Source organism: Antedon mediterranea, chromosome 10 (genome assembly GCF_964355755.1).
Source record: "Antedon mediterranea chromosome 10, ecAntMedi1.1, whole genome shotgun sequence".
Classification (NCBI taxonomy): Eukaryota; Metazoa; Echinodermata; class Crinoidea; order Comatulida; family Antedonidae; genus Antedon; species Antedon mediterranea.
Genome location: NC_092679.1, coordinates 21,302,445 through 21,325,591, shown reverse-complemented (window position 1 = coordinate 21,325,591; position 23,147 = coordinate 21,302,445). Strand labels below are relative to the sequence as shown.

Here is a 23,147-nt window from a genome sequence, read left to right as displayed (position 1 = left end):
TTCAATACTATATATTTAATGCAGCAATATTGATATACACGTACAGTATGTGCAAGTATATGACATAGTGTCAATTTTCATAAAAACCACCTACTACTGTTTTCTATTATTAAAATGATAGATAATTTCCTCTGCTCGTCTTTGAATCCACCATCCTCATAGGCTACAGTATTAAAGAAACGTGTCAATTGATATTTTAAAGAAAATGTTTTAAGGCTGCAACATCTTTTTTTACAAACTACTTTGTTTGTCTTTTGTGAATTTGAATTCGATTTTTGTTGAATAGAATAGTCGGACGCCTTCTTCACTCGAGCTCCGAGAGTACCGTACTGTTTCGGCAACTCTCATTTGGAAGCTTCAAAGGGAACGGAGCGATGGAGATGATTCCTCTGCGTCATCTCAATCGTAATCCATATGATTGACGTCTTTTTTGGGTACTTTTAAGATATTTCATGACTTCTGTCTTTCTTTTTGTGTTAGTACCTAGAAACATTTATACTATGGTTTCAAACTAGGCCTACATTTAATTGTCACCGGAGAGGAAGTAAAGAAGAGGTTGGTTTGGGGAGTCTAAAATTCCTGTCTGTACTTATTGTCCTTTGTTAGAGCACCAGTAGTTTAGGTTCTAGACAGAGTTTTGACTTAAATGTTAGTAAAGAGATAAACATTTTGGCACATATGATGTTGAGCTCACAAGTCTGTGGTTTTCAGACAAAAATCGAAACGTCGACTGGTGCACTAACATAAAAAAGACATTAACTACAGACCTGGGGAAAGTCTAGTCCACCAGTTGACGTTTCGATTTTTGTCTGAAAAATCTGGCTCATGCTGTTTTTTAAACAATAAGTTGAAATACAGTTTTGGACTCAAATACCCAAAAGCAATTGTTTAACATTACCAGAGCTTATGGGGGGCCCTGAGCAGTGCCCAGAGGGAAAACAGGCATTAAAATATGACGAAAACGCCCATTTTCCTCCGTTTCCTTAATCATCAGTCTTATGCGTTATGCCACTGATCACAAAACATTAAACTATTAAAGTAATATATGGAATGAACAACATAATATCAGCAATTCAATGACATTTATTCCACAAACATTTATATCATGCGTTCATTTATTTTCTATAGAATGTCTTCATAATTATTATAACTTGAAATCTAGCGAATTTTTATCCGTTAGAAATCGCTTGCAAATAATTCAAAAATATTTTGCATTATGTAATTGATTTATAATTATGAACATTTATTATTTATTTATTTCATAATTCGGAAAGTTTAACATAATTATAACCACAAAAAAACTTTTAAATTGCAATTCTAATTCTACTGAGAAAACCTTAAGAATATCCAAAATTAACTAAAATGTAGCTCATTTAAAAAGCATACACACATTTTCAGAAACAGTATCTACATTTTTGTATTTTTTAGCAATAATTTGAATATATTTAAAATGCACACATTGATTTTATTTAATATTTTTTCAAATTCAATAATTTTTAACAAATAATAAATATTATTACTGTTAACTTTTACACCAATTATTTTTATTAATTTTACTGCTGGTACACTCTTATTTTTGACATTACATTTAAAACATTTAATATTTTTTTTAGATACTGGATGTCAACACATAATTGATAATAGCTATATCGGAAGCAAATCTGATGATTGTTTTTTTGATGTTACCAAAATGATATTTTTATTTCTACTTAGGCTGAAAGGCCAGAACATAAGACTGCTACACCTCGCTCATAGAAGCTGTGGTCTGCACTACCCTTAGTGGCGGAGCCCTCGCCGGCCGTATCCATGGTGAGTGTAAACAGAAGTTCGGCTCTTGTATGGTTCAAATACACAGGAAGAGTTACCTATTAAGATTAAAAATAGTTTCATATTATATTTATGGTTTTATGCTTTTTTTTTATTTCTTTTTTTTATTGTACTAGCCCATTACAGACTGCAGATTTCATATAGTTTGAATCCAACTCTTGCCACATCGCTTGTATCCTTAGGCAAGACACTCTCTCTCCACCCAGTTGTATTAATGGGTACCGGTTAGATCAAGACACAACTTTGCGCTGACTACCTAGCTGCTGCATTATGGGAGTATGTTTCCATACATGTTTGATGCAAAAAATGGCCGGGGTAATAAAGTGAAGCGCTTAGACGCAATAAGTGCGATAAGTGCGATATAAAAAAGAATATTATTATTACAGTATTTTTATTACTCTTCCCTCATTACATTAAAACTTCATCTAAACAATACTGTACAATAAATAAACCAACTAACTTACCATTGTGTTACTAAGTTTCTTGGCTTCATCAGCATTTCTGAAAAAAAAATGTCATGTTTATGATTTTATGTAAATTAATTTACAGGTCATAGGTTAATTTATACAGTAGAACACCTCCATTGGAACACCCTTATTCAAGGGACACCATCCCTATTAAGGGGACATTTTCTCATGAAATAAATGAGGGGCAATGGCTAAAAGGAGGAATATACTTTGATAGGCCTTTAACTATATATCTGTTATCTTGATACTATAATGCTATGTTTTTAAAACTTTGTGCTCAAAAGGCTTCCAAACATTTTCTTGCAACCTACAAAGCGCGACTGCTGCTATATAAAGTACTTAGCACAGGTGTACAGGTTACAATATTATTCTCAATAATAATTTGCATAATAAATGAATATGCTAATGTACTTACATTTTCCATCGTAGGATAGTGAGCGGCAGGTCTGTCGAGATGGAGCTACATAGGTACAGTTTGTTGTTTTGGCACTTGGATCCTTGCAGCTTTAAATCTACATATTAATGAATAACAAGGTATTTACAATTTATTTTTAATGTGAAAAACAGAAAGAAAAATGCAAAATTTTCTCTTTACTTTAACTACCGTATTTATTAAATGTAACAATTATCTGTCTCCAAAGCATGGAACATTTGTTGCGTATTATTACATAATAATGCTTAAAAATAAATAAATAAAACTAATGACATTACCAGTAACAGCGAAGCTGCAGTCATCTATACTGGGCTTCTGACCTTTGTCAACAACTGTGACCTATTGAAAAAAAAATTGAGACAATAAATAGGATATTTACAGTATGTTGTAACTAGACTCCATGTATCAGCAGTTACAGAAATTCATGCCTCAAGATATGGCATATTTAAAGGTTTAGAGCACCATTAAATTAAAACCTTACCTCCATTTGTAGCACATCTCAAGTTATGGCATATTTAACGGTTATCATAGTAGGTTTAGAGCACCGTTAAATTAAAAACTTACCTTCATTTGTAGCACATCTCAAGTTATGGCATATTTAACGGTTATCATAGGAAGTTTAGAGCATCGTTAAATTAAAACCTTACCTCCATTTGTAGCTCCTCCAGTGACCAGCTGTTAGCTTGGGCAACAAATTGACGAGTGGCTGTGATGTATGCCTCTGGGATAAACATTCCACCCAACCACACTTGAAGGTTCTACAGAAATGAATACATATCAAACAATGTTTATTACATTTATAAAGCTCTGTCCACACTATCAACAAGTGTGATGTGCCCATTTGTTTGTTTGTTTGTTTTATCTTTATACTGGGTAACCTCTTCAGTCAAAGACTGATCTCCCAGAGGGCTCAGTTGGTGATCAGTGGCTGTGATGTACTAATACACCGGGGTAACCCCCTACTCGTCTCGAAAGATGTACTAGGTTCTTTAAAGTGCACACGAGCAAGTTGTGTACACTGGACCTACGGTTTATAGTCCTTATCCGAGAAGACTCGTTCTACCACCAGAACCATGGAGTGAGTGAGCCTCGAACCCCTGCCGATGTTATGGCTACGTGATTACGGTTCCACTGTCTTAACCGCTTGGCCACTCACTCACTCGGTAGACAAAAATCCTGCCCAAATATTATAGTGATATGACGTCATCATGTCCATATATGGGCACATCACATTTTTTTGTCACATACAATTTGGTTGCGTAGACAAGAGCTTTAAACCCCTCTAAGCTGACACACAGAATAACACGCAATGCAACGATAGGGAAACAAGATTCTATGAAAATGAACACAATTATTACAGTAAAACACTCCTTTGAGACACCTCTATTAAAGGGACACTTTCCCATGAAAGAAACGAGAGGCCATATATTTGAAAACTGCAGCCAACCCCTATTCTGGTGACACCTCTATTAAGGGGACACTTTGTTGGGGCCTGAAGGTGTCCCCTTAATAGGAGTTCTAAATGACGAATTATTATATACTGTATATAAAATAATTACAATCTCTAAAGTGACACATTGAGAAACTAAAATATTTCTTTATCCTCCATTACCTTGAGCTCCTTGGCACCACCTTGTGAGGTTGCTGTTGAAATCCTCTGAAGCTGTTTGATTCGCTCACTGAAGTCTCCGACCCACTGGATGACAGTTAAGCCAACTGGCGCCTTGTACTTGTTCCAATTGGTAGGAATGATTCCTTTCGCCAAGTCCGATATCAGAGCTCTGTCGTGATTGGTTTGTTTCTTTTTGCCTTGGCACACTTGAGCCACATTCTCTAAATCGGCTCGTACTGTTTTTAATAAGCGCGCTCCAAGTGTTACCTAAAGTACGTAACAAAGCATACAAATAATGTGAAAACTTGTGATAATAATCTTACCAGAAAGTGCTTCATTCTAGACCACAACAATCATAATTCTATATTTTATATTTCTTTTTAAATTTACATTAAAACTATTTCTTACCTCTCTTTCAAAGAATCTGAAGAGCGGATCTTTAATGTTGTCTGCAGTTCTTCTCAACAATGGCAATGACTGAAAAAAAAAACAGATATTAAAAAAATGAATTTAAAAAATCGTAAGAGATATTAAAATTGTTGTAGTAGGGTGAAGCTATCACTACAGTCTAAATGTTGTCATCTTCATTATTACTAGTCTGACCAAGGCAATCTAACAACAGGACACTGAGCTTGCCTTGCCAAGATAGGAACTCGTAACAGTCCTTTGATCTTATGTCTTGCTGCGATAAATACCAACAGTACTGTACTATGTACATATTCTCCGCAGCGTACTGTTAAAGGGCGTGGAACTGATCATGTCGTAGCCATAGATAAACCGTTTGATCTCCGGAGTTCAGCATCATGTTGTTAGATTGCCTTGGTCTGACCTTCTTGAACGAAATTATTGATAATTATCCTACCTTTGGCACAACACTTTGCCAATGGCCGACAGACGTATTCAAAGTTCTCATCCAAGATGGCCGACCATCTGATGTATGTCTTGTCCTCGACTCAACAGATGTGGCAGACATGTCCTCTTCATCTTCCAACAGACTCATCTTCAACAACTTGGAGATCATGTTACTCCCTTTAAAAAGATAAATGTGTGTATTAAAACTCTAATCCTCTTCATTTTTTAGGTACAATATCCATATATGTTTTTTACACCGTGTTTCATAACTTACATTTTTTGTGCAATTATGTGTGTGTATATAATATATTATATTGTATATCTATTTATTATTGTACTAATAATTGTCAATCTTCAAGAAGAATTTCTGTTGTTATTTTATGATGGACAAATAAAGCATTTCAGTATTCAGTATTCAGCGTTTTAAACATGGTAGTAGCTACAATTGTACAATTTATGTCTTTAGCCACATGTCACCAAGGATTACCAATAGTAAATTAATCACTGTCCTATCAGATAGGTGGTAATACAGGTGCAAATTTAATTCTAATCAATATAGCAATGTCTTACCCATAGTAGTAAGCAGCACCTTCTCAGCATTGTTCGGCAGGCCTAGCCATGATGGAGTTTGGTTTTCTGGCAGGGACTCAGTCCACTGTAAAAACTGTTCACGTCTAATGAAAAACACAATGTAATATGAAAGTCTAGGCCTAGAGTATGTTATGATGCACACCTTACGACAAAATATGGATGAAAATAAAATAAACAGATGTCAATTAAATCATTTTACCTAATTCCATCTGGCATAGACAATCCCTTTTTATCGCCTTGTTCCAATTCCTTGATCAATTGGAAGTCGGAATCAAAGCTTTTTACGGTAAACAACTTGTTGACGAATGAAGTCAGTAAACGCTACAAACAAAAAGAGATTTATATTTAGCTGTAAAGTTCTGGACAAGAAATGGGAAGAACATTTTTACAGGCGATTATGGTACCATAACATGACTTTCAAAAAGCATCTCCAAATTAAATACTGATTACCAAAATTCAGAGATGCATTAACAATTTTAGATAAATATATATATCTTTTTATTTATTTATTGTTTTATTCAATATTTCCCCTAGAGGCTCCTCACAAGGCACAGACTTAGTCTCAAGAAGCCTTTGCAACACATAACAAATATTAGCTTAGCAACAGAAGGTGGAAATAAATAACAACAAAAATCCTATTTTTAGTTTTTACCTGATCAAAGTCATTGTCAATTCGGCCACCGTATATACACTGTGATAGAAGCGTCCTGAAGGCGTTCCAGGGTACCTTGTCGGGAGACAAGTTGGATCTTCCCTGTAGACACAATTAAAAATATATATTATTTTAAGCTCTGTCTACACTATCAAACTAGTTTGACAAAAAAAAGTGTGATGTTCCCAAATATGGTAGTGATATGCTTAAATATGGTAGTGATATGACATCATCATGGGCATATATGGACCATATATTTTTTTTTGTCACAGAGCTTAAGATTACATTAGTACATTTTTATTCAAAAAGGTATAGTTTTTGTTTTTCGTCATTGAATTGGGATTGTTGGGTTCAGTTTTATTAATATATGGTCTAATGCTAAGTACCTTAGCTGCCATATCCAACCACACGTCAAGTGTGTCACAAGCACACCGCAAGTCCGATTCGTTGAACTCGTACTTCTTAGACCAGCCGAGTGGAGAGTATACAAGACGTTCTTGGATGATTCCGTGGAACCATGACAACAAGAAGTACAACCTTGCTCTCTCTGTTGGAGCCTATAAAAAATAAATCTTAATATTATTAACAAAATGACGGGCTTAGGGAGTGAAGGAGAAAGATAACCCTGGCACTAGATCAGGATTGAACCCTGGACCTTGGAATTGAAAGGCAAAGATTGTAAACACCAACCTACAGCTCCACTACATATGTTCTAATTAAGATTTTATTTGGTTAAATCAGGGATCTGCAATTTAGTAAGAACTTTTTCCTATTGAAACAATAGGCTATTGTATACGACTTCCTGATGACTCACTTCAATTAATAACTGTGTCACTTATGTTTTATATTTCGCCTGATGAGTGCGGCCAGCTAGATGCTGGTCATACGAAACAGATTCGTAGCGATTAAAACAATGAAGTAACCAAGTTTTCTGCTGTTATTTTATTTATTTATGCTCTACCTTGGTATTGAGTACTCTATCCTAACGGTCTGATACTTTCAACCTATACATATATATATATATCCACCCACCATTCAACACGCTGTTTCTATTGTTATATTTCTTTTATTCCTGTCCACCCAGGCAGTACTTGCCAACTCATATGCTATGACTTTATCCAAATTCCCTCACTTGCACTGATGAAGGGCTAGTGTTGCCCGAAAGCTCTAACTTTTCTGGCTGTTTACTTTATCGTTTTGATTTAGCTTTTCACTTTTTTTTTTTGTATCTCCATTGTCATTTTTTCAGTAATTTGCCTTTGGATTTATATATATATATATATATATATATATATATATATAAAAAAATCCAAAGGCAAATTACTAGAGATAGAGATATAAACAATTTTGGAATGGAACTAAAAAAAGCTAAAATAGTGGTTAATATTAATATTGAAACTTAAATTTTGGTAGTCAATGGAATAATTTTACCAATCTGGGAGTATGTTCCTAATGTTAAGTCCAAAAGGTTTTGTGGTTTTAAGTAGTAATTCCCAGTGGTTTTCTTTGTATTTGCGAGTTTTGTCGCTCCATTTGACATCGTGGTCTATTGCAATAACTCTGAAATTTGCAATCGAGTGACCAGCTGAATTAAAATGTTCGGCTACAGGTTGATCAAGCTTTAATGTTTTGATAGCTGATCTATATATATATATAATATTCAATTTATTACAATTTAACAATATTTCCAACGTACCTTATTCATGCGTGATGCTGGTACGGTACTGAACGTCCTCAATAAATTGGCTTTCAAACCGGGAGGCGGTTCAAAGACGAAGACACGCCCAGCACGGATCAGATTAACTGGCACCTTGGGATTGATCTCCATGGTGAGGAAGAGACGGAAGCTAGGATGAGCAGTGATGCTATGAAGTTTCTTTTCCAATGTTACCAGCCATTGTGGAGCAAGATGTACATTCTTCAACATCACCCATCTAAAAAAGATAACACAAAATATAGTAGAATCCCTCTTTTGGGGCATCCCTATCAGGGGACACCCATGTTCAAGGGACACCACTATTCAGGTAACACCACTATTCAGGTGACACCACTATTCAGGTGACACCACTATTCAAGGGACACCACTATTCAGGGGACACCACTATTCAAGGGACACCACTATTCAAGGGACACCACTATTCAAGGGACACCACTATTCAGGGGACACCACTATTTAGGGGACACCACTATTCAAGGGAACCGCTATTCAGGTGACACCCCAATTAAGTGGACACTTTCCCTAAAACAAACAAGAAATATATGTCTTAACACGACCAACCCCTATAAATGGACAGTAAGTGTTCTGCTGTAATATTATAATTGTTGTGCATTGTTTATTTACCCAATCAAAGTGAGTTAGCTAATGTAATGGTTAATAAAAGATTACATTATTTTTAGGACTTTATTTTTAATGTCCTTGCCTAAACTCTTTCCTAGGCCTTACCTTCCAGTCTTGGAGGCTGAGTTGATAGCTCTATCAGCTTGGTTGAAGCCTTCTGCTGACCCTATGGCAATCGATGTTATACCTTTACCAAGTTCTGCTGCCATGTCATCAACACGTCCACTGGCATCGTACCCGGTGACTGAGCACATAAGGATTGGGGTCGATGCTTTACACTGCAATGAAAAAATATTTCCAGTATTTAGTAATTTTAAAACAGAAAATTAAAGTAGCATTTCATACAATACGTTAAGATAAATATGATTCACTGAAAATGAAAAATAACGTACATCTTTTTCAATGACGTTTGCCATATCCATGTTTTGTTCAGAGGAGTGTAAGTACTGATCTCCAAACACACTGATGATAAACATTTGGCAGGCAGACAGCAGACGATCAGGACGGAAGGCCTGGATTACTAGCAGACGATGCAATGCTTGGCCAATACCACCTGTAATCATATGCATATTAGTATTAGAAATTGTTTTTTGTTTTTTTTATTAATAAGATAATTAAGTAACAATAATTAATATATATATATAAGAGAGATGTTGGGCAAATGAGTTCAAGTAGTATAAATATTATGAGGATTTATATTTGGAAGTTATTTAATTATAAATTAAAATATAAGTAGTAAAACTGAATAGATTATGATGGAATTCTGTCATGAAATTTATGTCGTGAGGTGGTTTCCCGAATGATTGTAAAATTAAAACGGTACTGGGTATGATCAACTAGCGTTCTTGTCACCAACTAGTCATCCATTCATAGAAGTACTGATGTAGTAGCCTATCTGTACGGTGACCATAGAATGTGACCCGAGACATAACTAACTACGACTTTTAGAAAAATTTTTTACGAGTAGTTGTACGATATGAGGATATTTATGAAAATATGTTAAAGATGTAAAACATATTAGGCATATAAACAGTAATGTTTGTTTAGTATAAGCAATTTTATGTTAATTAAGATATAAGGAAGAAAAGCAAAAAGACGACACTAAGTATTTTAAGGTTAAAATACTAGAAATTTAGGCGATCTTGTCAAAGGTCAAGCGCCTTCAGCCTGCCACGTTTCAATGGAATAAAATAAAATTCTTACTAAATGGTACTACTTCTTTCCAGCACATAGGTACACTGTGCTCTGGTCCTCCACTATGAAGCCAAACTTTAAAGTCCTAGAAAAAATATGCAAACATAATATGAAAGAACATTTGACAAAATTAATTTATAATGCAAAATTTTAATATGAAAAGTAACAAATTTGAAAAAAAAACCACAAAAAAAACAATTGCGATGGAATACACAAAAGACAAACCCATACATAAAAGTACCAAAATAATGATTGTAAAATTATAAACATAATATATAGAAAACAAATGTCCAAAGTAATTCAAAAATTCATTTAATCTTTTGTCACCAATTTATATCGCTAATTTTGAAATGCAAAAAAAAAAAAAACCCCAAAAATACAAGAGGATGCAAATAGAAAAAATGTATACTATAACTGTCAATTAATCTTTTTCCCTTTCCAACTTTTAAATTTACTCAACTAAAGCGTGGTTCCCACTAGCGACGCAACGCAAGGACGTAACGCAACGCAAGTGAATTGACCAATCACAAGCGATGGCTTATTCGCTTGTGATTGCTAACTGTCTATAACTTCGCTTGTCATTGGTTAAAACGCTTGCGTTGCGTTTACGTCCTTGCGTTACGTTCTAGTGGGAACCAAGCTTAAGGTGTAACAATATTATTACCATAGAAATTAAAGCACTCAAACTGAGTGAAGTACTCGGCAAAATATATCAGGGAAAGCTATAAATATACTTTATATTTTGGTCCATGTTAAAAGAATACAGAGGGCGTGCTATTTAAATATCTCGTATGAAAGATACAGGTAAGTCAGATTTTAATATAATCTTTTGTGACTGACAAATATATCAATTTTCTTGAAAGACCAAGAAAAATGATGCAAGTTGTTTTTTTTTTTTTAATTTAACAACGACAATGAAGCATCAAGAGATACTTAACTACATTTTGCTTGCAGAAGAACATTACTATAAAAATTCTGAATCAAATTTACGACACCAATTATATGTCGGTGAAAACAGAAACTCTAAATCGCACAAAATAATGCTAAAAATAAGACAATGAGAAACGTTACAGTGAGACAACCGAAGACTGAAAAAAGTTAGACATGATATGAACTTGTAGGTACAGTGTATTTATGCTTAGTACTAGTATGATAGTATTTATGTTTCTAAAGATAAAGGTAAGTCCAGTATTCATTTCTGAACGTCGTGAAAAAATCAAGACATGTTCTGTAAGTATATACCTATTAAAACCCAAAAATCAAGGACGATAACTTAAAAATTGTGGACGTTATCGTGCTAACAAACAAAGTAAGTACTATAAATAACATAAAATCTAAACATCCACCCTTATGCAGATTTAGTTTTGTCCAGTCATCATGGTTACTGAGCTTGCAAACCCAGATTCTTGGGTTCGAGTCGTGGTTCTGAACTTCACCAAGTAACATTTAACTAATGTGCTTTGCTAATTGGTGGAAACAACCCAGTTAATTAATTTAATCATTTAATCCATCACCTGCATGCAAAAACCAAGATAAATATGAATGGATAAAAAAGTTTTTAATTGCAATTTATTTGTTACTAACCCTTAGAGTACATAAGCCAAACTCTAGGTTTACCTGAGTAAAATAATTGATTATAAAATGAAAAACATTTATGAAAATATAAAAAGATGTTAATATAACACCAATGATGTAAATACTATATGTAACTGTTAGTGTTTTAGTTTTAATAGTTTACAGACAACAGAAATAGTTACCAATGACATTTATTAAACCTATTTTTAATATTTACATATGTTGTACATTTGTCCTCATGGCTAGACTATGCTTCTATCGAGTCGAAAAGTCATTCTGTGCATGCTCAGAAGCGTGTGGGGCAGTGTGATGGACGTTCGACTGAGATCGAGGTTCAAATCCAACTCTCGCCGCATTGCTTGTATCTTTAGGCAAGATACTTTACTTTCATTTGTCTCTCTCCACCCAGGTGTATAAATGAGATCCCGGTTAGATCAAGACACAACTTTGCGCTGATTACTAGCTACACTATGGGAGTATGTTTCCATACATGTTTGATCAAAAAAATGACTATGGTCATGATGTTCAGCGCTTAGAGGTTTCACAACATTAGGCGCTATATAAATCCAGGATATTATTATTATATGCAAAATGACTCACTTTCTCCATCCTGAAAACATAAGGTAGGTATTAGTAGATTGTAGTCAATACTTACATCTTTAGATCTGACCCATTCAGCGAGCCCCTTGAAGGCTGGTAGGTTTGTAAGACGCATCATGGCCGTCACTTGATCATTCGTTAGATTCTCTTCCTTTGGGAGTTTCTCCGCCTGTAGTGAATGCTCCGCTCCCCGCAGGAAATGATCAAATTCAACGTTGTAATCTGGTTCGCTTGAAACACCTTTCAGATGGATGCGAGCCAAGAGAATACCGAACATGATGTGATCCTCGTGCAGCATGCCATGAGCCACGCGGGTAAACGCCATCTAAAAAACAAAAATAAAAAATTGTCAAGTCTTGTCGCACTTCATAAAACATTTTTAAATGACACCAAAATAAAACTTGTCTGCATATATGTATAAATTTTGATATATTTTGCATCTAAAACAGTACACTCATCTTCGTAGAGCAGTAATGATATTCAAACATTGGACTTCATGGTTCAGTGCACAGCACAGCGACTACCAACACTTTAATACAGTACAGTACCACATGGCACTCTCGTATACAAAAATCTATTATAAAAAAACCAGTTTCTGACCTGGAATAAATCCTTTGTAATTATGGACAGACGCGAGGTGTGCTCAGTTACTGATGTTAAATTATCATTTTCAGACAAAACTGCGTGGAACATTTCCAGGAAGAACTGCAGTGAGAACTGGTACAAGAAGTGAACCTAAAAAAAAAATATTATTATAATCATCATTACCATATATTGAATTATTTAACTTAAATAAATTCCTGTAATTTGATTGGATGATTGTGGTGTGATGTCACATGGCATTCAATAGATGTTACTATTAAACGATAAAAAAGACTTTTGGGAAAGAAATTTTTCAAAGTAGATATTTATAATATATTCATTTGAGAAAATCTTGGTGCAGGCCCTCAAAGGCAGCAAGAGGGCACAATACTAGAAGGTTATAAAGAGGCTTATTCTGGTGAAGGTGAGATTTAAATTGAGAGTGCAAGAAACTCACCAGATTGAGTGCTTCCAACGTAAAATAGATACTGCTGCAAGACTGAGCTAGGGCGTTGTACTGTTGCGAGACCGTCTCCACTTCTGCCATCACAACGTCCGTCTCTTCAACTTTCTTTGTCACATCCGCAGCTTCTTTCTTCAGTGTTTCTAGAGTTGTTATGATGCTTTAAAGAAAAATTTAATTTATATAATTAATTAATAAATCAATCTATGTCCCAGAAATTCATGAATACTACCTAAGGGACAGCCAGACAACTCTTTAGACATGAAACAGCCAGACAACTCTTTAGACATGAGACAGTCGGTCAACTCTTTAGACATGAGACAGTCAACTCTTTAGACATGAGACAGCCAGTCAACTCTTTAGACATGCGAGAGTCAATCAAAACTTTAGACATGAGACAGTCAGTAAACTCTTTAGACAAGACAACCAGAGAGAAAGGCATTACCTATCATCGTCAAGGATTCTTCCTTTTACATCATTCAAAGCCTGCAAAAGAGATTTCTCCAAGTGTCGCAGACGTAAGGCAAATTCCCCTGAAAGAATAAGACAAAAACTAATTATCTAATCATTTTATCAAAGATTGTATATAGAATGTTTAATTGAATTACTAGGTCAACTAATTACCTTGTAGTTTGAGCAGATCAGAGCGCTTCTCATCAATATCTGGTCGTTCTGCTTTCAGTACCTCATTCAAACACTGGCTCTGCAGACTGCTTCGGGTCACGGTGAAGTTAACAAACGTTACTCTGGAACAGATATCTGGTGCAAACTCAACCTGTAAAGAAAAAGAACAACACATGTCGACATTAATGTTCAAGGAATCTATTGAAAAGATTATGGAAATTTTAAAATTGTAAAATTTCTTTTAATTTTGAACTACCACTATCAATAAGAATGGGGTACAGTCAGTGGCTAAACCCTGGGGGCTTATGGGGACCCCTGAGCAGTGTCCAGAGGAAAATACATGCATTAAAATATTTCGGCTGAAGGCTGAAAACGCCCAAGGCCTTCAGCGTTGGAGGGCCACTTGGGGTTCCTAAACCAGGCGCCTCAGGCCTCTGCGTTTCGCTACTGGGGATGGTACGCACAAATCACACAAATGTTTCTTTTAGACTTACGGTTGGATCTCTTGTTGAGAGGAATATGGTAAACGATGGTGACAAGTCAATATCTTGGTCTCCTAGCGATATTAGGACACGTCCACCTGTTCTGCGTACTTCACGATTCAGCACAGAGTTTAAGATCGGATCGTAGCTTTCAACATCCTATCAAAAAATAAATAAAAGACAATAACACATATAGTTGGTATTCAGTATATAAAACAAAACAAAAAGAAAAGGCAATTGTATGTAAAATTAATCATAGAAATACAATTTACCTGCACAAGAAGTGGGTTTCCAAAACGAAGAGAACTTTCCAAGTTCTTTCGGAAAGCATCATCCAAGAAACTAAGAGGAAAAAAAAGAATTTTTATCAGGGGCAAAACTATAACTCACAGAGCTGAATAAATGAAGCAATTTGGATGTGATTTATGATTGGTTTATTGCAGGAACCAGAGCTATGATTTGGATGCAGGACTCTGGGATTGGTAGGTAAGCATGTTAAAACAAAGCTAGAGTTTTGGCAAATTTTAAGTTCACCCAACAACACAATATGCCTAGGTTCTAGGTCTTGGTCATCAAAACAGTTCTCTAGGTAAAGAATACCAACCTGGTCTTAGAGATCTTCTTGTCCCTGTATTCATTAAGCAAGAAATCTGTAGCTTGACCTGATGGATCGATGATCAATGGGTACCGGTTGAAGCGTTGGAGCATGATGGCGTTCTCAGTACACAAGTCGTCCTTTGGCAATGCGTTTGTCTGCCAGCGTAGACGCTCATCAGCATTTGAGAGATACTGTATAGATATAGATATAGATTTAATACATTATTATTTAAAGAGAAATTAATAATCAAACATAAATTAATTTTCAAACAATTAAGATGAGGATATATATGAGAATGTCCCAACCAAGATTCAAACAAAGAAACTTCTGATATGCAGATGTCCTACCATTAGAAAATCTGTTCTCAGAACATATTATACATTCATTCATTTTAAATGACAATTACATAATATCAAATTACTGCCTACCTCAACTCTAGCAATATCATGCCTGTACTTAATGCGAGCCTGTTGCAAGTGAGAGGACCATGTGCTAAACAAGTTGTGCCGCATCTGTTGATCAAAGTAGCCACCGTAAGCCATGAAGGCAGAGGACAACAAGACATCGCCAAGGATAGTGCTCATCTGGTCCTTGAATGATTGGCTACTGGCTTCCCATCTCTCGCTCTCCATAGACAGGCTACGTAGCAGGGCAGTACTTCGATTCACCTGGCGAGATAATTATGTAAATAAGCAATTAGCATATTTTAGTGTTTTTCTAGTTAATATAGGAATAGGGATACGAGAATATACACTAACACTGCTGCATCAATCTTCAGTAGAATTCCTCTTCCCTATTAAAGGGACACTTTATTATAACAAACAAGACCCAATTATGTTTTAACACTATGGCTAACTCCCATTCAGGGGACACCTCTAAGGGGACGTTTTGTTAGGTATCGAATGTGTTCTCCTAATAGGAGTTATATTATATTTGAATATAATACATTAATCTGTCATAGAAGAAAAGTTAAGATCTAAATATATTCTTAACATACCTTGATTTCAACAGATTCCAATGTTGATTTGATAGCCTGTGCTTGACTGATCAACTGAGCGTACTCCTCCTTGTACCTTGCGATACTCCTTTCCAAACCATCAATTACTTTGTTTACCTCATCCATTTCATGTTTGTTTTCATCAGCTTTAGATTCAAGATCCTTCAGTTGGTTACGCAGCGGTTCGACACGGTGAAGCATCTCTGCGTAACTTATCTGAACATTTACAAACAAAATTTTTTTTATTGCAAATGTATGCAAAATTACTACTAGTCCACAGTAGCTACAAAAAATTACAATCCTGTTGGTGCAGTACCCGCTGCTTACTTGGGCTTGAATCCAACCCTTAACCATCAGCACAAGCTAGGTGGTCTAGAGGTATGAACGCCAGGCTAGTGATGTGGAGGTAGTGGGTTTGAGTCCCACCCGAGAATTACTTGCAAATTTGTATTCTCAGTGTACTAGTATAAAGAACAGATTCCATCAGAGTAGGGCAAAACATCTGACCAATACCATACAAATTATGACAAGCAGTTTTGATACAAACCTGTGCAATTGCCCATTTGACTAGTGGCCCACATGCCAAGCTAGCCCTGTTAACCTTTTCAAAGTTATAATTTGGATCACTCAGATATTTTGACTGGATAGTCTTTCGAATCTGCTCCCTGTGAGGTAGAAATATAATAATATAATGAATTTAGGAATTACACCAAACTTTTACAAGTTTTAAATTGATGTCGACGTCTTTGCCAGTTTCTGTCCGAGTCCAATCTTGCCGAGTGCACTAGTACAATCTTGGTGACTGTACTAGAGGATGAAGTAATTCTCTACTAGGCAGCCAAACTTACGAACAGAAATAAAAAAGATATATAATAAATAAATTGTGTTGTAATATCACTCAGCAAGAATCTGGCAAAGATGTCGACATCAATTTCTTTTAAAATTATAAAAAATAAATCTTGCTTAATATGAAAACAATAAACTCAATAAGCCTAAGTATATAAAGAGTTTTTCTGAAGAAAAAAAAACTGGTAATAATAATTGATATTGCAACTTACGTGATGTCTTCTGTTGAGAAATTCACAATGGTGCTTATAAAGTTATCCTTGATGATGATACCACGAATTGCTTTCCAATCGGTGGTGTACTGACCAAGAAGCAGACAGATGGATTCTAGGGTGAGTTTGATCGCAGCAGGGGGGTTGCCCATTGAACGCACCTCTACCAAATGACTCTTCTTGATACCCTTTACAGCTGTAGAAGAAAGAGTTATTTGGTAGAAGAACAAAATAGTCCGGTGGCAGAATTAGGCAGGAAAAACCACTCCAAAGGGGACGAATTGCCATTAATATTATCTAGACCAGAATTTTTTTTAAACATATTTTATGATAAATGTTAGTTTTTATAATTGTATAACTTTAACCCTTTATTTCCCAAAATATCCCGATCAATTATCTTTCAGATTCGTAATTGAAAAATTCTGGTCTACAAAAGTTGGATGGAAATGTGTCCCCCCTCAGGTGGCGATACCCACTTCTGCCACTAAACTGGTTGTAAAAAAGCTGCTTAGGGTTAATGAATGATTGTATATGATATATTCATATTTTGTTACTACAGTAGAACCACATTAGGACATCCCTATTGAGAGCCCACCCCTATGAAGGAAAAACTTTCCTGTAAAACGAACAAGGGGAAAATATAAACATTTATATGCCAACCTCTAGTAAGGGAAAACTTCTATTAAGGGGGAACTTTGTTGGGTCCCAAATGTGTCCTAATTGTGGTTCTACTGTCATTTCAATAACATGAGATAATGGATTACTTTGTTTATGAAGGTAGATTTTTATGATTGATTTTATAATATGATTTTACTGAAGATAATGATCAGATATTAAAAGAGCTTTACCTTGCTGAGCGTCTTGAACTGCAGGTTCTACCTTTGCGAGATCAGACATTACAAAATTTCTAGTCTCCTCAATCTCTGCCGTTTGTTTTGTAAGTCTCACCTGTATCTCTTGCGACATCACTTTCTTCTTCTCAGCTTCTTGCTGGTCTTTTACCTAAAAGAGAGATCTCTTTAAATATTCTGCAACAGACAATTTTTGTGGGGTTGTCACCAATAAATGTAGTCTTTTAACTATATAGCAAAAACAAACCATACCATCTGTTTTAGTTTAGCGTTGGCAGCCGAATTCTTCGCTTCCAACTCATTCCTCTTCTGTGCCAAACTTTTCCTCATCTCTTCTACTTGGTCGACTGTTTCTTTGATCTTCTGCAGACCCACGTTCAGATGCAGCTGTTGTTCTTCCAGGTCAGATCGTTTCTCGTTGTACAGCTTCACCTATGAAGAGGAATTTATATGATGCCACAATTAATCTAAAGGACATTTACTACTGTAACCAGTATCTTTTATTTATCTATTTGTCAAATTTGTTCCAGAAATAGAAAGGATCGGATATAAGATCATCGGAGATAAAGGAATCTTTAAAATTAAACTTACGTAGTGGTTGATGAAGTCCAGATAGTGTCTCGGTGTGATGGCCATCACACGACCACCGCGCTTCTGCAGACGGCTGTTAGCCTGGTGGAGTGTTTGATGTACAAAGACATACGCATTTATGATGGCTTCGCGGTGAGTTGGTTGCTTCGGCAAATCTTCCAACGCCTTGGGGAAGTAGTCCGGCAATCGGTACTGTAATTGAAAGAAAAATTTTAATTCTCGATGAGAGCTACTATAGGGTAATCAAGTTTCAATGTCAATATTTTTAAAGTAGCAAGTATGACGATAGGCTATTTACTTACGTCAGATTTGTCAAGATCGACTTTGTTTGTAAACTCCTTGCCAACTTGATAGAGAGCGTGGTTTGACCAATCACCAAACCAATTCAGCACACATCTAAAGGGACATAAATCAGTTGATATTACCAAGATCCAAATTGGTAGTGAGAACAGTGGTTTGAGAAATTGAAGCAAGGGAGGTTACTTAATTTAAGTTTCACAATTTTTTTAATATTTAATTAAGTTCCAAGTTTCCAATTAAGGTTGAAGTGTACACCCCACACAACTATTTTTTAAAAAGTGGTCTACACTGTTCTCTTTGAAGTTGAAGAGTCCTAAAGCTCTGTCTACACTAACAAACTTTATCACAACAAAAAAGTGATGTGCCCATATATGGACATAATGATGTCATAATATCACTACCATATTTGGGGATACCACTACCATATACAGGGATATCACTACCATATTTGGGGATACCACTACCATATACGGGGATATCAGTACCACATTTGTGCACATCACACAGCAAACTAGTTTGATAGTGCAGACAGAGCTTGAAGAGCCAATTTGAGGGACGAATAGTAGACACGAACCTGTTAAAGAGAGCTGGTGAGGTTGCAGCTCTGTCCTTAAGACCTTCTGATGATGGGTTCATAGTGAAGACAACATGCAAGTTCTTCATGACTTGCTCTGTAAACCACTTGTACAGTTCCTCTGCGCTGTCCAACATCAAGCCTTGCTTCTGAGAGCCTTCTTTGCATTGCGTCATCAATGTTGTGTATTCATCTCCTTCAAACAAACCAGGTACCTGAATTGAAAACAAACATCACAATCAAATGTAAAACAAGGTCATTGATTGGCCAGACATCCATTTTGGACAGTACCATGGCATTGGTTAGTGGCTCAGAGTAAGTATGTAGGCTCGGGATGAGACGTAGCATGGCACGGTTGAAGGTTTCATAGGACAGATATGGGGGAGATGTCACTACATGAATGGTGCATTTAGCTGGTTAAAGTCCAGGTTCTGGATAAAATGGAAAAACTCTTAGATGTTTACTAACCTCTCCATTTGCTAATAGTGTGTTCATTCTTTCTAAGAAACTGGAGTCAAGAACGTTTGACTCGTCCATAATGAAACAGATCTTCTCGTCTTTACATCCGCTGCGGCGCAACACAACACGTAGATCCTCATCAAAGTCATCGGCTGTGTACTTGCGGTGGACTTTTACTTGGACAATGCTCAGTCCATTCATCCAGGCCACAAAACGAGACAACGTGGTCTTGCCAGCACCGCTTACACCAATGAGAAGTAAATGACCCTATTGGAAATATGGAAGTATATAATTATATAGTCTTTAAAAGTTTTCAGCATAATAGAAGAGAACAAGATTATTATTATAAATGACTATCGTTTACTTACTTGAGGTTGCTTGAAAATTCGGTCAATTCTAAGTACATGGTCTAGCACCTCATTGAACAAGACCAGAGGTACATCCAGCTCTTCTTCATAGAATACCTGGTGGAGAGTAAAACAAAGAATTAATAGGATAAAGAGAAAGCAAGTAAGTCTCCAAGTCAGTATCTCTCCAGTACATTTCAGTATCTCTCCAATAAATTTTAGTATCTCTACAGCATACGAGATGCTGATTACCTTCAGTCTGGCCTTAACATATTGTCTAAGCTCTTCTTGGTCTACTGGCACATAGTCCTTGGACAGCCAATTGGAATACAGGATTGGTCGCTTGAGGGCAGTAACTCTGTTGATGTTTGGGAAGTGCTTGAGTGCCACCATATCTATGTTCTCTTCAGTCCATTGTCTTTCTTCATCCAGAACAAGTCTGACAGTAAAAAGGAAACTTACTGTACTTGGTATTCTATTTTGTTTTTAATATTTGTTTTCTGTACATATAACTTAATTTAACTTTTCATATTAAGAATTTTTTTTCTCTTTACCTGTCTTGAAACAGCCTCAACGCTTCGTGAGCCCAGACACGCACCAAACCTTCTACTGGCAGTGACTCAAGAGGGCGCAATGCTTCAACAATACCTCTGACCCATCGGGTCATCTCACGTGGACTGTATATATAGTGAGGCTGCATGTCTTGGGTGAATCTCTCTTGCGACATCATGTAGAACTCTACCATGGCATTGGTTAGTGGCTCAGAGTAAGTACGCAGGCTTGGGATGAGACGCAGCATGGCACGGTTGAAGGTTCCATAGATTTGAGCTAGTGATGCAGGGCCAGGGTAGTCGACGTACACCACAGGTACATGTCGTAGGAACCTGTTGCAGAAAAAAGTATTAAATAGAAAAAATGTTAATTCCTTTCTGTCTGAAGCTTCCTGTCTGTAGGAAGGTTTTTAGTCGCGTGCAAACACAACTCTACAGCTCACTATTCCGGTCGGTTGGTCGGTTGTTAAACACTAACTCAAATTTGTAAATATATGGCCTTGTTGGTACAAACTGTAACTTCTTTCTTCACCACAATTTAACATACCTGTGTGACAGAGGTTTCCTGCCAGGATCTGTTGGAGGATTACATGCTCCAACAAACTGTATTCTCTCAAACTTAACCCATTGCTCATCTGATGTTCGATAGAATCCTCCATGTTCCAAAACTTGGCGCAAGAAAGAGATCACACGTTGGGTGCCTGAAAAACACAAAATATGGAAATATAATCTTTTGAAAACAGTTCACATGTTGTAATACTATATCGTGATAGAAATGTTTCAATAATTATGAAAAAAAATACACTTACCATATTTATCCATATCAGGCAAGTTAATCTCATCACAGAATACAACAAGCCATTTGTTCAGTTGGATGGGTGACAACACCACACCATTAGGGGTGCGTCGGTACTCACAATAGTGATCAAAGGTCTTTAGCATCAACTCTGGTGTGGTGGCACTTGAGAAATTCAAGCCAACAACCTAAATGGATAAAAATAAGAATTTTGCAGATGGAAACAAAAGTTCTAAAGAAGAAACATTACATTTGGCAAACCAAGGAACAACTTTTCTTATTGAAACAACTTTTCCTATTAAAACAAGATGTAACTTTTGACCCTTACAAAGACCCTTACCTCCATATCTGGCAGGGCTCTGAGAGCACTGAACAGGGTCATTGTCTTGCCACTGCCTGGGGGTCCACACAGCACCATTGGTTTGTGTTCATTTAGCCAGAGATAGAGTAAAGCTTCATGGCGTACTGTATCTAGTGTTGGAACAACAATGTCAGGAGAAGCAACTTTATGGGTTTCTACTTCAATCTGTGGTACCTTGGCTTGCCATGGTACCCATTCACCTGTAATGGCCACCTGTAAAACAAATATCATTATAATTCAAATTAAATATTACCTTAACATATCAACATGGTTGACATTAAATATTCTTATACAATGGTTCACATAGGAACATCACAAGAAATTAATTTTAAAGAAAACATTTACTTTACCTCATAATCAATGACTGACGTGTTAGCTTGAGGTGGAAGTGGGATTGTTGTTGCGTTGCGTATAAACTCTCCCATCTGGTCACGGTGTTTCATTTTGCTGTCACCGGAGAATGCCCAGATAATTGAAAACACCAAGTATCGTACACTGTATCGCTCTATTTGATCTTGCTGCTCATACAAGTAAAAAAATAACGATTTATCAAATGAAACTACGCAACAAATCTGGATGGTGAAAACAACTAATGGTTTTTTTTTTTCTGTCATTTAGAGTCTGAGGAATCCAAAAAAGAACACTCACCTGCATTGGGAAGTCTCCGTGAGTATGGTTATACTGGATAATATTCTTCGCACACTGGTGTATCATCGAGAAGAGAGAGCCTAGCGCTCTCAATCGGGTAAAGTCCATTATATGTTCTTGTGTGGAGGCGTATTCTAAACATCGTATTACCAGCCCATCAGAGCCAAAGTGTTGAGATAGCACAGCGGCTACATCATTCTGAATCTGGGAGGATAATAATAAAAAGATTTTTAAAATACATTTTTTATCTTAATGAATCAATATGCTATCTATCAATATGACCACATATAAAATGCAAGAAATAAACCATTTACTTTAACATTTTTAAAACAACTACTATTAAGGTGATACCTTCGGGACCCAACCAAGTTTGGCCCAAAATACAGGTGTCTCAATGGAGGTGTTTTACTAAATTAGGAAAGCCTACCGTACCTGCATGTTTGGAGAGAGCACACCTTCTTTCTCATCTCCTCTTCTGGGTTCCTCCTCTGCTTCTTCCAAAGGAATGTTGCGCAACTTTGTGAGAAAGTTCTCGCATATGATCTCTGTGCTGAGTACGTCTTCACTGAACCACACCATGCCACAACGACTGACGGTTGCCAGTGTGGCGTAGCGTAGGTCCTGTACCTCGAACATTACTCTCACCTATTATAAAATGAAGATATTTTTCATGTATGTATTTTGTAGCAACCATCAGAGGCCAATGCTATCACCCAACATGACT

At 36.3% G+C, this 23,147-nt stretch overlaps 1 protein-coding gene across 1 annotated transcript in view; it reads right to left on the bottom strand.

Moving 5' to 3' along the window:
• Positions 1–1,084: 1,084 nt before the first annotated feature.
• LOC140061023 (cytoplasmic dynein 1 heavy chain 1-like) overlaps positions 1,085–23,147 on the bottom strand; it is a 44,629-nt gene continuing 22,566 nt past the window's right edge. The window contains exons 42-84 of the mRNA XM_072107421.1: positions 22,856–23,068; positions 22,424–22,627; positions 22,126–22,293; positions 21,755–21,988; positions 21,428–21,602; positions 21,166–21,319; positions 20,622–20,951; positions 20,320–20,506; positions 20,089–20,184; positions 19,730–19,987; positions 19,262–19,476; positions 18,690–18,783; positions 18,388–18,579; positions 18,049–18,228; positions 17,794–17,947; positions 16,946–17,141; positions 16,435–16,552; positions 15,888–16,103; positions 15,319–15,558; positions 14,897–15,081; positions 14,565–14,634; positions 14,305–14,451; positions 13,811–13,961; positions 13,632–13,719; positions 13,181–13,346; positions 12,742–12,876; positions 12,197–12,466; positions 9,976–10,051; positions 9,165–9,325; positions 8,878–9,050; positions 8,131–8,368; positions 6,821–6,991; positions 6,435–6,536; positions 5,982–6,103; positions 5,762–5,865; positions 5,202–5,368; positions 4,748–4,816; positions 4,340–4,606; positions 3,375–3,485; positions 3,006–3,066; positions 2,710–2,806; positions 2,292–2,328; positions 1,085–1,865 (exon numbers count right to left, since the gene is read on the bottom strand). Of these exons, the coding sequence (XP_071963522.1) occupies positions 1,710–1,865; positions 2,292–2,328; positions 2,710–2,806; positions 3,006–3,066; positions 3,375–3,485; positions 4,340–4,606; positions 4,748–4,816; positions 5,202–5,368; positions 5,762–5,865; positions 5,982–6,103; positions 6,435–6,536; positions 6,821–6,991; positions 8,131–8,368; positions 8,878–9,050; positions 9,165–9,325; positions 9,976–10,051; positions 12,197–12,466; positions 12,742–12,876; positions 13,181–13,346; positions 13,632–13,719; positions 13,811–13,961; positions 14,305–14,451; positions 14,565–14,634; positions 14,897–15,081; positions 15,319–15,558; positions 15,888–16,103; positions 16,435–16,552; positions 16,946–17,141; positions 17,794–17,947; positions 18,049–18,228; positions 18,388–18,579; positions 18,690–18,783; positions 19,262–19,476; positions 19,730–19,987; positions 20,089–20,184; positions 20,320–20,506; positions 20,622–20,951; positions 21,166–21,319; positions 21,428–21,602; positions 21,755–21,988; positions 22,126–22,293; positions 22,424–22,627; positions 22,856–23,068 (6,948 nt within the window). The 3' untranslated portion in view covers positions 1,085–1,709. The remainder of the gene's footprint in view (positions 1,866–2,291; positions 2,329–2,709; positions 2,807–3,005; positions 3,067–3,374; positions 3,486–4,339; positions 4,607–4,747; positions 4,817–5,201; positions 5,369–5,761; positions 5,866–5,981; positions 6,104–6,434; positions 6,537–6,820; positions 6,992–8,130; positions 8,369–8,877; positions 9,051–9,164; positions 9,326–9,975; positions 10,052–12,196; positions 12,467–12,741; positions 12,877–13,180; positions 13,347–13,631; positions 13,720–13,810; positions 13,962–14,304; positions 14,452–14,564; positions 14,635–14,896; positions 15,082–15,318; positions 15,559–15,887; positions 16,104–16,434; positions 16,553–16,945; positions 17,142–17,793; positions 17,948–18,048; positions 18,229–18,387; positions 18,580–18,689; positions 18,784–19,261; positions 19,477–19,729; positions 19,988–20,088; positions 20,185–20,319; positions 20,507–20,621; positions 20,952–21,165; positions 21,320–21,427; positions 21,603–21,754; positions 21,989–22,125; positions 22,294–22,423; positions 22,628–22,855; positions 23,069–23,147) is intronic.